The sequence below is a fragment of the Anguilla rostrata genome, chromosome 1, assembly GCF_018555375.3.
Source record: "Anguilla rostrata isolate EN2019 chromosome 1, ASM1855537v3, whole genome shotgun sequence".
In the NCBI taxonomy this organism is placed as follows: domain Eukaryota; kingdom Metazoa; phylum Chordata; class Actinopteri; order Anguilliformes; family Anguillidae; genus Anguilla; species Anguilla rostrata.
The window spans coordinates 23,682,691-23,698,034 of NC_057933.1; the positions used below are offsets into that span (position 1 = coordinate 23,682,691).

General features: G+C 41.8%; 1 protein-coding gene across 2 annotated transcripts in view; it reads right to left on the reverse strand.

The window, feature by feature from the left end:
• The window catches only part of LOC135252563 (kelch-like protein 29), a 136,542-nt gene that overhangs the window by 20,395 nt on the left and 100,803 nt on the right, over positions 1-15,344 (reverse strand). For both annotated transcript variants that reach the window (XM_064330793.1, XM_064330801.1), the window contains exons 8-9: positions 12,919-13,178; positions 4,728-4,926 (exon numbers count right to left, since the gene is read on the reverse strand). In XM_064330793.1, the coding sequence (XP_064186863.1) occupies positions 4,728-4,926; positions 12,919-13,178 (459 nt within the window). The remainder of the gene's footprint in view (positions 1-4,727; positions 4,927-12,918; positions 13,179-15,344) is intronic.

Below are 15,344 nucleotides of genomic sequence, written 5' to 3' on the forward strand. Positions count from 1 at the left end.
TAAAATAAATATGGAAATGCGTGTCAGCCCTTCATTTTGTTTTCCTTTGGCACATGAAAACACATGTGCGCTTTAAAGTTTATTTTTCATTTCTAAATAAATTGAAACCCGAAAGGCGCCAAACTGGGTAGAAAATGAGCGGCGCCGGAGACGAAGCTCAGCGGGGGGGCCGCGCGTTTTCCGAGTCGCAGCGACAGAGACCCGAAAACCGGGGAACTCTGAAAGCTCCGGGCCTCTCTCTCTCTCCGTCCCTGGAGCCCAGTCAGGCCGCGCCACGCCACGCGGGGGTTAGCTCTGTATCGCTTCAGCTTCCGCTGTTTTATTTTTTTCCACACGTACAGTGTCATCCTTTCATTTCTAAATTTACACTTTAAAGAGGTGAAATTTGACCTTTTATACAAGAATATAGGAATGCCAAAAGAAGTAAAAAAAAAAAAAAAAATTTTTTTTTTTAAAGACCCGGTACAGACAATACCCAGGGGAGTCATTAGGAAACAGTGGCCGGTACGCGCTAAAAATCGTCTGGAGATGAAAGGACGGTTTTCCCTGGGCTCAGACACGCAGCACAAACGGGCTGAAATGCCCTCCCACCTTCCCTGGAGCAACCTTCCAAGAACAATGTTCTCCGGAAACAAGGGAAGGCTTCAACGGATTTAAAAAAAAACAGCTACAATTGAGGCTTAGCTGAATACACAGCATACATTGAAGTTAAAAAAAACAAAAAAACAAATGACCCAGCTTCAAGGAGAGAATGCCACTAGTGTTCTCGAAGAGGGGTTCTCAAAACCAAGAAAGAAATTAAAAAAAAATTCCTTTGAGGGATATTTTGTTTACATTAGCAAATTTTATATAATTTCAAATAAAATAAACATGCTCTGGTTTATTCATCCTCTGTAATATTGTTATTAAATATTTATATTGAAGTTAATGGTAACAGTGCATGTCTCGCATAAATCAATGATACGATGACATCACTATTTAGGCACGCTTCCATGTTAGAATGTATTAAATAGCTGCGGCATTGCATGGGCACACAAGCTCACGTTCTCTGTGTAGCACACGCATTCTCTATCTCCCCCTGAATGTGTCTTCCACACACATTATATCCCTCTCTCAGCCCACACACGCTGTGTGTGTGTGTGTGGTCATGTACACACACACATACACACAAACTCCGCTGAAATCCAGGCAAACAGGCACTTCCACTGCCCCTAATGCTACTGACAGAGCACAGGCTGAGCAGACGGCAGTCACTGCAATGTGAGGGCGCGAGCAGCAGAGAGCAGCTCCAGCTTTCAGTCTCTTCAGGAGGTCAGGACACCTACTGGGAGAGAGGACTTCCATTTCAGCATCTCCGAGCGACAAACACAACCAGACGAGGAATTAGTGCCACCAGGCAGAGAGCCAGAATTACGCACGCCCCCCCCCCCCACCATATCCCTGCACTCATCTCTGCAGTAACATCACTGAGACTCCTGCGCGAAGAACCCCCCACCCCCCACCCCCCACCCCCCTCAGCGAGCCCCTGCTGTGACATCACTAAGACGCCTGCATTAATCCACCCTCTCCCCCCGCGTGCCACCCCTTGCTGTGACATCACCGTGACTCCCGTGCAAATCCATTTAGCTGAAACTCAAAACACTTCACGGCCAGCAAATCACACAGCCACTAATCCTGCAAAAGTTAACCTTGCGTTTTGTGTACCGCACATGCACGGATGTTTATATCTGTTTCTGTATATGTGTATGTATATATTTACACTACATTGCCCCTTCCTGATTTCCTCTATTATTGTAAATTTGTACCGCCGAATGGTTTCAGATCTTTAGACAAAATAAATTAAATAAATATTACATATTGTATAAACATCTGAAACCATTCAATGTGACAAATATGCAATAATACAGGAAATCAGGAAGGGGGCAAATACTTTTTCACGGCACTGTATGTATGTGTACAACGTCAATGCGAAGGAAATGTATATAATGTGAATATGTATGTTTGAACAGTATGTGTACACAGCAGAAGTGCTCCCTCACTTCTATTTGCCTCACTTTACCTCTCTCTTCTCACCTCTCTCTCCATTTTATTTCCTCTCTCCCCTCCAGCTACGTCTAACTGATGCCAGGGAGACCCCACCATGCGCTCTCAACAGAACAGCAGAAATTCATATTCACAGCTTCTGTATTGAGTTTAACAGGGTGCTCGGTGCACCATTCCCGAGGAGAGTTTAGAGAACACGAGGGTCAGCTCAGCTGAGAGCGTGTGCATGTGCGTGCGTGCATGTGTGATATAGACAGAAGGAGAGAGAATGTGTGTGCTAAGCGGAGAACATATCAGTTTGTGTGGCCATGAGAGAGCAAAAAAGAGAAAGAGAGAGTATACGAGTATGTGTCTGTGGATATGTATGAGTGTACGTGTATGTGTGCGTGTGTGTGTGTGTGTGTGTGTGTGTGCGCATGTGTGTTTTTCTGAGCGACTATCACAACAAATGAACTAATCTTTATGGCAGGATGTGCTGAATATCAACTGGCCCTCTCTAATAATCTCCCACTTTGTTGTTTGCGGTCCTCGCAGTTAAGAGTCTTGGTTTGTTTGGTAGCGGCTTTCAGTCATTCAGGGAGATTATGTGGATTAGAAGGACATGCTGTTTATGTTTAGCACATAATATATTTTTTATGGCTGATGGTTAAACACATTTTATTGCGGAATTGCTCTGACAGGAATGTCTGAGCAGCAAAAAAAAAGGGACATCAAAAATAGATTTACTTTACACGTGGCGTGAGCCATTACTGCTAAGAGTCTAATTTAGCATGGCCAAACAAGCACACGCAAGACAATGACCGGTGACTGGAGATTACAGCTCTTGCCCCTATTTGCCAAAATGTAACGTTCATTTTCATTTATTATTATCATTTTCGCTGCAGTCCTCTGCTTAATGTCAGAGAGTATTAGACAATGGGGCTGAAGAGTAGTCATTTAGGTAGTGACAGGCTCATAAGGCAAGTCCCTCAATAAAATATGCAGCATATGCTTCACGATATTAATATATGGGAAGATTCTGTACGGGAATTGCATTAATGATACGACGCGGCTATCTGGCCTAGACAAGTGAGCACCAGGTGCACAGGTGAATTCATATTCCCATCACATTCCATTAATAAAGGAATGAATTCATTAATAAGCAAGCATAATGTTACAATATCAGTACCATCCGCATTCTCATCACTTAAATGAACACTGCTGAGTTACGCACATAAGTATGAATACTGATGGGAGAGCACAGAGTACAATGTGAAAATTCATTAATCTAAGAATGAGAACCACCAGCAAGACACAGCAGGAAAATGACACCTGTATTCGTACAAACACGGGCACACACACACACAGGCATCCGCGCACACGCACGCGCACACACATTACTGACAGATATCATGCTGGTTAATGACATGTTAATGACTGCTGCAGCGCACACTTACCCAGTCTTATGCCCGTGCATTCAAATTTCTCAGTGAATACAAGCTATGCCTTATTAAAACTGCGGGTGAGCCTAAGCACTCAAATGCTCCAGCAATGCACAAAGAACGTGTGCGACGGCTATCAAATTCTGCCCCACTGACAGAAATATTTCAACGAGCTATTTAAATAAACATTCAGTTGTGCACTTACGCACAATTATATTTTATCATGTTCATGATCAATTTCCCTTTAGCTGCCCTAAATGCAGAACACAGTAGCATAACACAATTCCCAACTAGCTGCTTTGTTTCACCAATATCTATCCACCAGTAGGTCATGAGTATTCATCACAAATAGTGTGTGAGTGCAGAATAGAGTGTACTGAATCAATGGGATAAATTAAAGGTCCCTGTAAGTCATGATCAATTAGCACCAGGATAGCCTTGGTTTTAAATCCACTGTGCCTTTAACAACAACCAAATACCATCAAAAATAGTTACACTTAAACTACAAATTAAAAAAAATATATACAATTAGATACAATTACAAATGTTTTCATGTAAAACTTGTCGAATCTAAGCAGTTTTATCTATAAATATGTGAGTTATTATGGTTTAATTCTGTCAAAATACATTTATCAACATTTGCTGCCACAGATGTCAACTGTGATGAAGGGCATGGGGAAATATTGTTAAGACTTAAGACATAAAGCACGTTAGATTGAGTGGCAAGAATTGCACTAATGCTCGATAAAAACTCATGTTTCATTTTAATATGTCAATTATGATTTGACGGCAACACCTTTAATTATTTCAGTATATGAAATTGCAGTTATGCTTTGATGTCTACAGCGTGTACTCAAGAACTGCAGTAAGGACCTGGGCTCAAGGCCGATTCTGTCCACAAGTGCAGCCTCTTCATTCACCTACAGCAGTGGTAACCAACCCTGTTCCTGGAGATCTACCGTCCTGTTGGTTTTCATTTCAACCCTAATTTGGCACACCTGACTCTACTAATTAGTAGCTCAACAAGTTATGGTTGGAGTGAAAATCTACAGGATGGTAGATCTCCAGGAGCAAGGTTGGTTACTACTGTCCTACAGCAAACAGTTCCAATAGAAGAGCCATCTCATGTAGGTAGGTGAGTGCTTTCATGAAAATGTCCGCAGCTCATTTTCGGCCAGGTTGGAGGAGCGTGTGTGCGTACGGGCAAGTGCAGGTACGTATGGGCGTGTACTTTTGATGCAAATATGCTCGGGCGTGGCGCACCTGCAGAGAGTCTGGGCCGGGTGCGGGGCGTCTGCATCTCTTGGCGGGCGTGCGGCAGCATGTGGTAGCGTTTGGCTTCGTTGACCAGGTCCCTGCAGGCCTCCGAAGACTTTATCAGGTCCTCATTATCCACAACATTCAGCAAGTAACTGGGGTGGATGAAGGGCAACCGCACCACCGCTAACAACTCAGACACGTGCTGGAGAGAGAGAGTGAGGAGGAGTGGAAGACAGAGAAAAGGGAGGGGAGAAGAAAATGAATGGCAGGGAGAAAGAAAGGAGAAGGTAAAACTTGCTCAATCTCCTTTATTTATTTATTTCTTCATTTATTTATCCTTTATTTTCCAGGACAATAGCCCCATCGAGATTGACAGCGCCTTTCAAGAGGAACCTGGCAAAGAAAGCAGCATACCAGAATACAAATACAGGGGAATACACAAGACTATTAAAACTGGCAATACAGAAAAACAGTGGCAATACATTAAAACAAATGAAATAGACCTCAGGCTGCCACATGTGAGAACTGATGTTCCTCAGTTTGGTCCAGGAATTAAGCCTTTGAAAGTAGCAAAAGGTAACAGCAGGTTCAATTTACCTGGTTCAATTTTACCTGATGACTTAAAATGTTCCAACACCAAAGGGCATAATACTTAATAGCACTAAGTTCAGAACACACAGGCAAGGCAAGACTTGAAAGCAGCTTGTTAGAGCAAAGCTTATATATTTTTCGAACACTGTGGAGCGAAAGAGAGTGAAAGATAAGGAGTTTTCCTATAATGGTTTTGTAGATGAAAAGATACCATTAAATGAATTTGTGAGGACTTAATAAAGTCTTTGCAGCCCATTCTGAAAACAGCGGTGGATTAGTGACTTGGCAATTTCTAATCAGTAGCAGGAATCACCCAGAAATACATTTTTCAGTTCAGTTCAGAATTTATATTTTTAAAATAATAATTAAATAAACTGCTAAATTATACTTATTATACCCTTAACGTTTACACAATAAGGGGTTGGCGGGTGGCAGTTTGGTGCAGAGAACAGCACGGTTGCTCACAGCATAAAGGCACAGAGTTTGAATACCGGGGCCTTTCTGTGTGGAGCTCTCTTGTCTGGGTGGGTTTCTACCAGGTACTCCGGTATCCTCCCACAGGTTGCCCGTAGATATGAACGTGCAAGTGAATGATGTGTGACCCTAACCCTAACCCTAACCCCTCCCCCCACCCCCCAATCCTAACCAGGAACAAGTGGTTTAAGAAAATGGATGGATGTCTCAATTAGTCAAAGCATTGGCACACAGGCACTCTGATGCACAGGCCATGTTCATAACCATATGTTACTGGCTCTACAGTATATAACATACACATACTGTACTGCAGATAAAGCGTATAATTCTGCAGCAAAAGTTGCGATTCTATTGCCCCGACCAACAGAGGCTTCACAGGCCCATATTTAGACCTGGAGAAACTAACCTTGTTGGTTTTTTGGTAGGCAGAGAGTAATTCAAACACATTCTGTTCAGCCGAGTTTGCAGTTAACATTTGAACAGCCTCCCCTGGTGAGCACAAAGTTTGGGGACTGGATCAGATAGAATAAACTTGAAGGCTTTAAAACTGCAGGAGCAGGACGAGCTCTGCGGAACAGCTGAAGCACTCTCAGATACGATCTGACTCAGTAGGATTCTTGAAAAGGATATCTCACCACATGTTCAGCATGGCCCTAAAAGGTAAATCAATATCATTCCAGAAAGAAAGAAAGAAAGAAAGAAAGAAAGACAGAACAATTACAACAGGGGCCCTAAAGACCTTGAGCTTGTTCCCCCAATACAGATAGCACTCAGGAACTCCTCATGGATTTGAGTACACGATATAGGTAAACGTAGATGCTACCGGTGCTTTCTTCTGTTATGAAGCAAGTGAAAACGGCTACTTCCCTCTACAGAGTCCTAGTCTAAGGGACAGTGTCCCAGAGTCCTGTCTCCATTCGGCCTGTTAGATACCAGCGCTTTTCCCTGTTTCCATCTCATTGTGGTTCCCTTGGAAACCCTAGCGGGCATTTACTTTGGTTTGTTGTCACACTGTTGCCTTGGAATTCCCATTATGCTCATAAAGTTCACCAAGGCCTCTTGGCATTCCTACACGTGACACTTGACAGTCGGACAGGCAACGCTATTGAACGTTACACTTCCACGGAAAAAAATATAATCCTTCTGGCATCATCTACTGCAGGGGAGGGCAAAAATGGCTTCTATGCCAACTTCTAGCCTTAATTACTTAATTAGCCCTAACGTTTACGCCATCTAACATTTTTATATTTCTTGATGAGCGCATGAATGACAGCCATAGACTGTTCTTGTGTCCCTATAAGGAACACATTGCTGTGATGTAATCTATGAGTGAACCAGCGTTTTTGTATACAGCCAATTAGCCCATTTAGCCAGGGTAGCTGGGGGAAACAAAAACCTGCATACACACCGGCCCTCTAGGACCAGAATTTCCCACCCAGATCTACAGTGAACACGAGTAACAGAGCTTTCCCAACGCCCAGGAAACAGGGGCATGCCATTACAGACCAATTCACAGTATGGACACCGTTAATCTTTATCAGAGCAGCACTTTACACAAAGCGAAAAGCCATGCTGCTGGTTATTTCTGAATAAGCTTAGCGGCTAATAATGCATTTTTTTTCAAAAGCTATTCGAAAAGCAAATTATTTAAGTTAGTTCCAGAACCTTGAATCAGCCTTACTAAGGACACCAACTGTGTGTGTGTGTGTGTGTGCCTGCCTATTTTTTCATATTGAGAGTGTTGCAGAACTTAGAGTATTCAGTAGTAATATCTGATATCATAGCTGGATATGGTCGCTGCACCTGTATTATTACAGAGAGAGGCCGTTAATAAGGGCTGTTCCACTGGGGGCTCATACAGCAAGCAGCAGCTCAGAGCACCATTTATTCTACGAAACACTCAAGTGTGAGAATTCATCACATCCTCCTTTTTGATTGGTGCAGGTCCGGGTAATTCAAGGATGAATGTCTGCTGTTTAAAGTGGTGCAATCTTCTTATTTAATGGGTACAGGGCTGGGCATTTTAGAGGTGCTAGTCTCTGCATTTCAGGAGTCCAGCTCTACTTATTTAAAGTATTCAATTCTCTAAGGGGTTTATCAGCGACCCATACAGGCAATATAGGTTGATATGATTTACTAAAATGGACTTGCTACAAAAGTAAATAGCAAGAAATACACTGTCATTTGGTAGGGGTATATCCAAACCCAAATACACAATTCATAAACGCACAGTTAATACATTGTATAGATACTTTTCTTCCCAAGTTGACAAATGATATTCAGAAGATTGTATTTTTTCATTTGTGATTAAATCATGGTAATCCTGTGGAAAAGAACATAAAAAAGCATTAAATAGAAATGATACAGATGTAGTGCAGATATGAATAGTACCATCTCTGTATATACTATACCAACTGCTTATATGAATACATTATTTGTTGTGCCTGCATCCTTTGTTATCTAGCTAAAGTATTAGTAATTTGTAAGCTAATGGTAGTTTGCTTGCTAGTTATCAAGCAGCTATCTACCCATCTTGGCTTAGATAATTAGCATGCTAACTAATGGCAGTGCACTCTAAAGCCCATACAGTTTTGATGTATTTATTCAAGTTAAAAATCAAAAAGGGGCAGCTGTCACAAAAAAAGTATCTAATTCACACATATCTAGTGTGTACCCTCCTAAATTGCCTTGGGTGCACATTACGGCAATGGGACTGTCACCACACAGGTTTCCAGACTGGTAGAAAAATGGAAATAAACTTGTTCAAAGAAACCACAAAAATCTTCAGTTCTGACACCTCTAAGCCAACAAAGTGCGGGCATGAGCCTGGCCTGGTCGATCTGCACCAGTGCTGTGCTGAGAAACGGGTATATTAAATCTGTCCATCAAGTGCCTTTTCCTGTGGTGTTAGAGAAGATCAGGACTGTGTGTCTGGGGAGCATTGGCTGCCCTGGCTGGAGTTACACTTTCTTTTAAATGTTAACTCCATCTTCACCTTCACATTAAAAACACATTTTCCCCTCAATTCAGACTGGCAAGCTCCACCGCCATCGTTCACGACAGAATTTTCTAGAAAAGCTGACCCACATGTGGGTCAAGCATGACCCGTTCAGCCTGGTCTCTTTGACTCGGTTTGTTTTGGCTGGGTAATTGCTGCTTTGGTAGCAACAATATGTTCTTCTTAAAAAGAAGGACAGCACTCTTGTGGTGTTTGTGCTGTATGAGTCACATGGGCGATATTAATAGGTGGACAGTGTTTCCTCAAAGAAAGGTGTTTCCCGTAGAGAAATCAAAGGAAGTGGATACAGAGGGAAGATGGGAGAGGACCAAAGAGAAAGAGCTGAAATGCACCAATCAAGGTTCAATAATTTATATTCCTGCAGGAGAGCGGCACTCTCTGAGCTTGTTATCTCTGATTGCATGCAGGCACTGTTTGGAAAAGATTTGTTTGATAGGTTGTCTGACTTGGCGTGATTCTATCGTACAAAAATGAGAACGCTTCAAGTGAGGAGCCAGTAGACAAACAAAATTAAGCCTGAAAGACTAAATTCTGGCAATGATACCAGTTTCAAAACCATCTGCAAAACATGAAGGGACATGTATACATGTCTGGAATTCATTTTCTAAATGAAACACTTTTCATGATTACATCTGAATGGAATACAATCGCTGTCCTTCAAGAGTTGCCAAAATCGATTTACACTTGCTTTTGAGATACTTAGAAACATTCACCAGAATATAAATACCCATCCATTTTTTTATGTCATAAAATAACAGGTCGGGGATGTCTGCTTCCTTTAATAATGCAGCATTTGTGATACCGAACAATGTAATCATATTTACTGTAGCCTGTTTACAGCCTTTTGTTTAAACGGGGCTTACTGTCTTTCATTTAAACAATATCTACGGTAGTCTATGTAAAAGGTCTATGTAAAAATGGTCTTGGGTAATATATTTGAACCGTCTACTGTAATCTGTTTAAACAGGTTAATAGGGTCCACTGTACTCTAACAAGAGTTTTATGTAGTTTAAAAAAGTGCGCTCTTATGAACAACTTCAGTGAATAATTAGATCTGTGATGATGACAAAGTAATTTGAGCCTTCAGTGCTGTGTTAAATGAGACATTGAGACTATGAGGTAGGAAGGCTGTGCTGCCAAGCACCAGTAACAACCCCTCTACTAAAGACAACCAGTAAAATCAATCAAATAAGGGGTATGTTTGGAACTCTGACATTTCAAGGACATGGATCTGCACATATCTCCAAGTATGGTCACTCCAACAGCTAGACACACCTCTCCATTACACTATGGGGGCAATTTCTTGGATTCGCTAAAATGCACTTAACGGCATATGCACATCCATACAACCAGAGGTTTTAAACCCTAAAGCTCTAAAAGAAGGAAAAATCTGGAAAATAGAAAAAGGCGTGGCCTGAAATTGTGGTTCCAGGGCTGGTGGCAGGAGCTTTTTTAAAAAAACAATTGAGCTTACAAAATCTTTGCAAAGAATATGTCTGCCTGTTCCCAGATTCACAATCCCCAGTGCTTTAACAAAATGAATATACAATAAAACATAATGAAGGACAAAAGCTTGCAAATAATTAATAATATAACCAATAACATATAGCATAATCAACAACAGAAGCTTACAGATAATTTAATGAACTGAGGAATATCATCACCATTTAATTTAGAGCTTGCAACATCTTATGAATACAGTACTTAACTTCAGTCTTCCCACTTTTCTCTGTAGTATTTGGGGCATATGTTATACAGAATTGTTTTTGTTTTTTTTTAATAATGGAGGGAAATAAATGTTTGGAAGCCAAATATGTTTTTCCAGAGTAGAAGCTAACAGTATCATTCACCATTAAATGTTCCTGTGTTATGTTATTGCGTTCAGTATTCCACACAATAATTTAACAGTTCAGGTATTCTGGTAAAGTGTATTCTAATGTTTGATGGTTATTAAGGAGTTCAGTTTGAGCTGCACCTGGATAAGTCGCTTAGCTATAGCAGTGTCTCTAAAGAAGGGATTCTGAGTAGACTGCATGGTGAGCACATGGGCTGAAATGCATTGCTGCACAGACTTCTTAACCACCCTGGGTGCAAGTTGTTTTGCCGTTCTGGCTCAGGCTTTTCGTCTGGTTTAGTCTTTCATGAACAAAATGGCTTTCTGTTGTGAGTAAATTAAATCATTTTACAAAACAGCTGCGAGTTGTAGCAATATAATCCCAACATAAAGAAGTTAAATATTAGGCTATTTCTGTTACAACATGTTTTACATAACCAAATGAAACCAAGGAAATAAAGCAAATTCATTAACTACTTTATTTTCTATTGCATTACCAGGATGGTAAAAAAAAGCCATCTTGAAGTAGCAACAGTCTGTTTTCCCATGGTTTGATATCTTCCTAATGCTGCGCTATGGAGAACATTAGCACACTATAAATGTGCAATTCAAACAAACATATTTAAGCATGAAAACGCAGCTATGATTGATATTACCTGAACACTTAGACACAAGCTACAGTGTCTAATTTTCCTTGACAATAACTATTTCCTTTGTTCTGTGCCATATTGAAATACAGTGAGTAAAGCAGACTATAGAGATATGGCACCTGTTCTATCTGATAAGGCTTGGTTTGCTTTGATTTAACCACATATCCCTTTAAACACAGTATGTCTGATCGAATCCCGTTGACTGTCTGAGGTACAACATAGTCCAAACCAGAGACTCAGTCAATTTACACAGCCATAATCAGGGAGATGGAGCCACATAAAGAGATAGCCTAATGACACTTCCTGCCATGAACAAATACATTTCCTCTCAAATCCTTTCCTCCTCTTAGTACACACTGCCCAGTAAAGGTTAACACTTCAATCTCCACGGTTACTCTCTCATCCAATCAGGAGTCATTCAGTTTCTCTCTCATCCAATTAAGAGGCATTTGACTACTTTCCCATTAAATCAAGATTCACCCAGCCTCTCATCCTGTCAGGAGTTATTGGGCAGTCCCAGTAGTACCAGCACGGATGGTGCTGCTTCATGAAGCCAAAACACTTCATGAATCATTCATGGTAGGGATTATTCAGCCATGCCATCTCTGTTATACCACTCAGCCCGTGATTAAACAGCTCCTGTACGTGACAACAGGAATGCGTGTTTACCAACTGGCAGAATAAGGGCATCAGGATAACAGTACGTGCTACAGAAATTTAGCTTTTAAACAAAAGGCTGTACATTCCAATAGCAAGAGAGAGCCATTGTTCTTGTACCAACAAAAATCGACCAAAGTACTTCACCTTCAGCATATACAGTACCCAGCCGTACAGAAGGAAACAATGTACACTATTACACTATTCAAGCAAACTTGGGTAAGAAGTGTCAGACAATTAAACAATGCAACACCATGCTCTTGAATCAGTGAGTTCAGTGAAATGATGGTGTTGCAAGAGCAAGCAAGGGTTAGATAAAGGTCAGACAAGCATTACCAAAATTATGAAGTCAAGAAAGATGCAAAGATCATAAATAAGCTTCCCAAAATAAGAAATATAATACAGTACTGCTCTGCTGAAAGAAAGCCCGCAGGAGATGGGGATTTGGTTTTACTGTTTAAATGGAGGATTAAATATTTCATTTCATCGGGGCTTCGCAGCTGTGAAGCTATTCCATCTTCGTGCTGCTCGTCTAACCCGCATATCCCTCCACTGTTCAGAAAAGAGACGTATTCACAGACATGCTCATCATGAGGATTAAAGACCTAGAATTTTTCCCGCAATAACAATGGCTTACGTACGTGATTTTTTAAAAGCCACGTTCATTCAAAGAACCTGCATTGCTGCAGGGAATGTAGTGTTGATGTAGTGTTCAGTGCAGTGACAAGGCATTCAGAGATGCAGCGCAATGGTAAATGAAGTGACACTGTTCAATGTAGTGATGTAGTGCTCAGAGCAGGGATCCAGTGGTGTTCACTTCAGTGACAGGTACAAGGAAGAAGTTTTCAGCCACTCAAATACAGCGGGATGGCATGTACATCAGTGGAAAAAATGGCACAGGTATACACAAATATAAGCGTCACAGCCAATCAGACCACGCAAAAGCGAACCCCCCCCCCCATAGCTCACCTGGCCTCGGTTGGTGGGGTCCTTCTTGATCCACTTGATGACGGTCTCGTACACCAGCTCCTCGGCCTTGGTGTTGAGGCTGTCGTTGGACAGGTAGCTGATGAAGTCGTCCTTGGAGATGCGGAGGATCTCGTCCTGGCCGGCCACCTCGGGGAAGTTCTGCAGGGCGTAGGCCTTGGCCATGCTGTGCAGCTCGGTGCACTGCATGGCCTCCGCCATGGCCAGCACCCCCAAGCAGTTCCCCGCCGTCAGCTGCTTCTCTGCACGACACAAGAGCAGGGCGGGCCGCTCAAACACTGACGCGCTCATCCGTACTGTGTGTGCCTGTGCCTGTGCGCGAGATAATGTGGTTTGTATGTGTTGTATAAGCGTGTGTGTGTGTGTGTGTGTGTGAGTATGTGACAGGGACAGAGATAATGTGTGCTCCTCTGCACGTGCATGTGCCCATGTGCGTATGTGAAAACGTGAGTGTGTGTTTGATGGTGTGTGCACACACCTGCGAGTGTGTGTGTGTGTGCGTGTGTGTGTGAGAGAGAGAGAGAGGGAGAGCAAGAGGGAGAGTGAGAGAGCGAGCTAGAGCGAGAGAGAGAGAGACAGTTTATTTTGCTCTGACACGGATGTTTGCAGACTGTGCCAGAGCCCAAAGATGGCTGCATTCTGACTCTTCCGCAGAAAGAAAACATTTTCTCCTTTCTTCCCTGCGACTTCTCACCTCCACTGACTGAATCTGCCATGCAGACGGAGCTCACAGATCACACAGCCCACAGTTTAATAAACACTCAGGGCTCGCTGAGGACAGCACACTGCAGGTGCTGAAACATGGTGGCCATTATTCCACATCAGTCGTCACTCCATTAAGAGTCACTTAGGTCACGCGGCTCAGTTCAAGTTTTAATATGGTGATTTGTGAGTGCTTCCGGGTCAAAGTTCCCCAGGCTGAGAGGGGCAGAGGTGCAAAGAAAAACCATGGAGACAAAGAAGAGGGAGACAGACACAGTCCTCACAGCAACATGCTCACTGCTTTTCCTGCACACAACGGGCACAGTCCACATACAGGAAGCAAACCGACATGCGCAACGATCAAACACAGGCAATACTGGTTCAACATTCTGGAAATATGGCATTTGAGGAAGAAAGAAAATAGTACCAAGGTTTTCATAACTTCAGCTACTCTGTTCAGAAGCTTTAGGTCAATTGACAAACAGCAAGAAATTATTTTTACAAAACTTTGGCCGCACAAAATAAAAAATATATCATGCTGTTATCAGCGAGAGTGAGGCCATCTTCACAACGATGCCCAGTATTTGCTTGCCAGTGCAGTTAGTTAACAAAATAATTCTGGATTTGGATCTATTTATGAATGCTTAACAACTAGATGACGTGCTGTAATATATAATCACTTAACATTCAAGATTTGAACATTCCTTGGATTGTCAGTTATTTGAATTATGTGCTGTAAAAATGGCTTTTTATCAATGATTTTTATACTAATAGTACTAATTATACAAAGCTAATGGCAGAAGAAAATGGCAGGTCAATTTCCAAGCATGAAATATTCACTAACAAGGGCTTGATGCCCTTTGTTATCTCTGTCACATGGCCTCTGTGTTAATAAAACAGATTCAGTACAATATACTTCAGAGGTTTTTCATTGAGTGTAGATAGCATCTCATGAATATTAGTTGGTACCACTTAAAGCATATTAGGAACTGTGTTTACACAAAGATTATATCCGGTTTTCAAATGTCCCAAACAAATTATATGCAATCATGACCCATGACTTACGTAGGAGAAACCTTTGATAAATCTCATTATATCTCCTTGGTTTTTATGTGCATTGATAATGATGACATTGCATTGCAATTTACTTCCATATTTTGCTGATTCTCTGTCAGAATGCATGAAGGTAGGGGCACAGACTGGGGAAAAAAATCCACACTGCTGTCTTTGACAGCGATAATTGACCGCACGCTCTTAGCAAACATTCCAATTAGTGCTTCTGCAGTGGTTTTGCAAGTGCAAAACTGACCACAAGCTTTTGGTAAACTCTCAGCTCTCAGTTAATGTGACGGTTTGATTGAATTTGACACCGGCTTGTGTTCGGGAATACAGTCGTGTCATTTTGTGGAAACGGGTAGCCCTAAAGGAACACGTAGCCTTTCAGACCCACTCAAGCGTTGCACATGTGAGGCCCTGGGCTGAAAATGTGACAGAAAGCGTATTCATAAAAGATCCCTTCTTAAAATAAACACGAGGTTAAAAGATTCAGCGCGCTACTATCTCTGGCGAAACAGTATTGCTCGGTCTGGTATTATTCATATACCGATTTTAAAAAAATCACAATAGGTATGCAAGTTAATTGGAGAAGAATTGTCAATCCATGGCTCAGCGATTAATACTGTTTTAATTGAGCTTGCTGCACACGG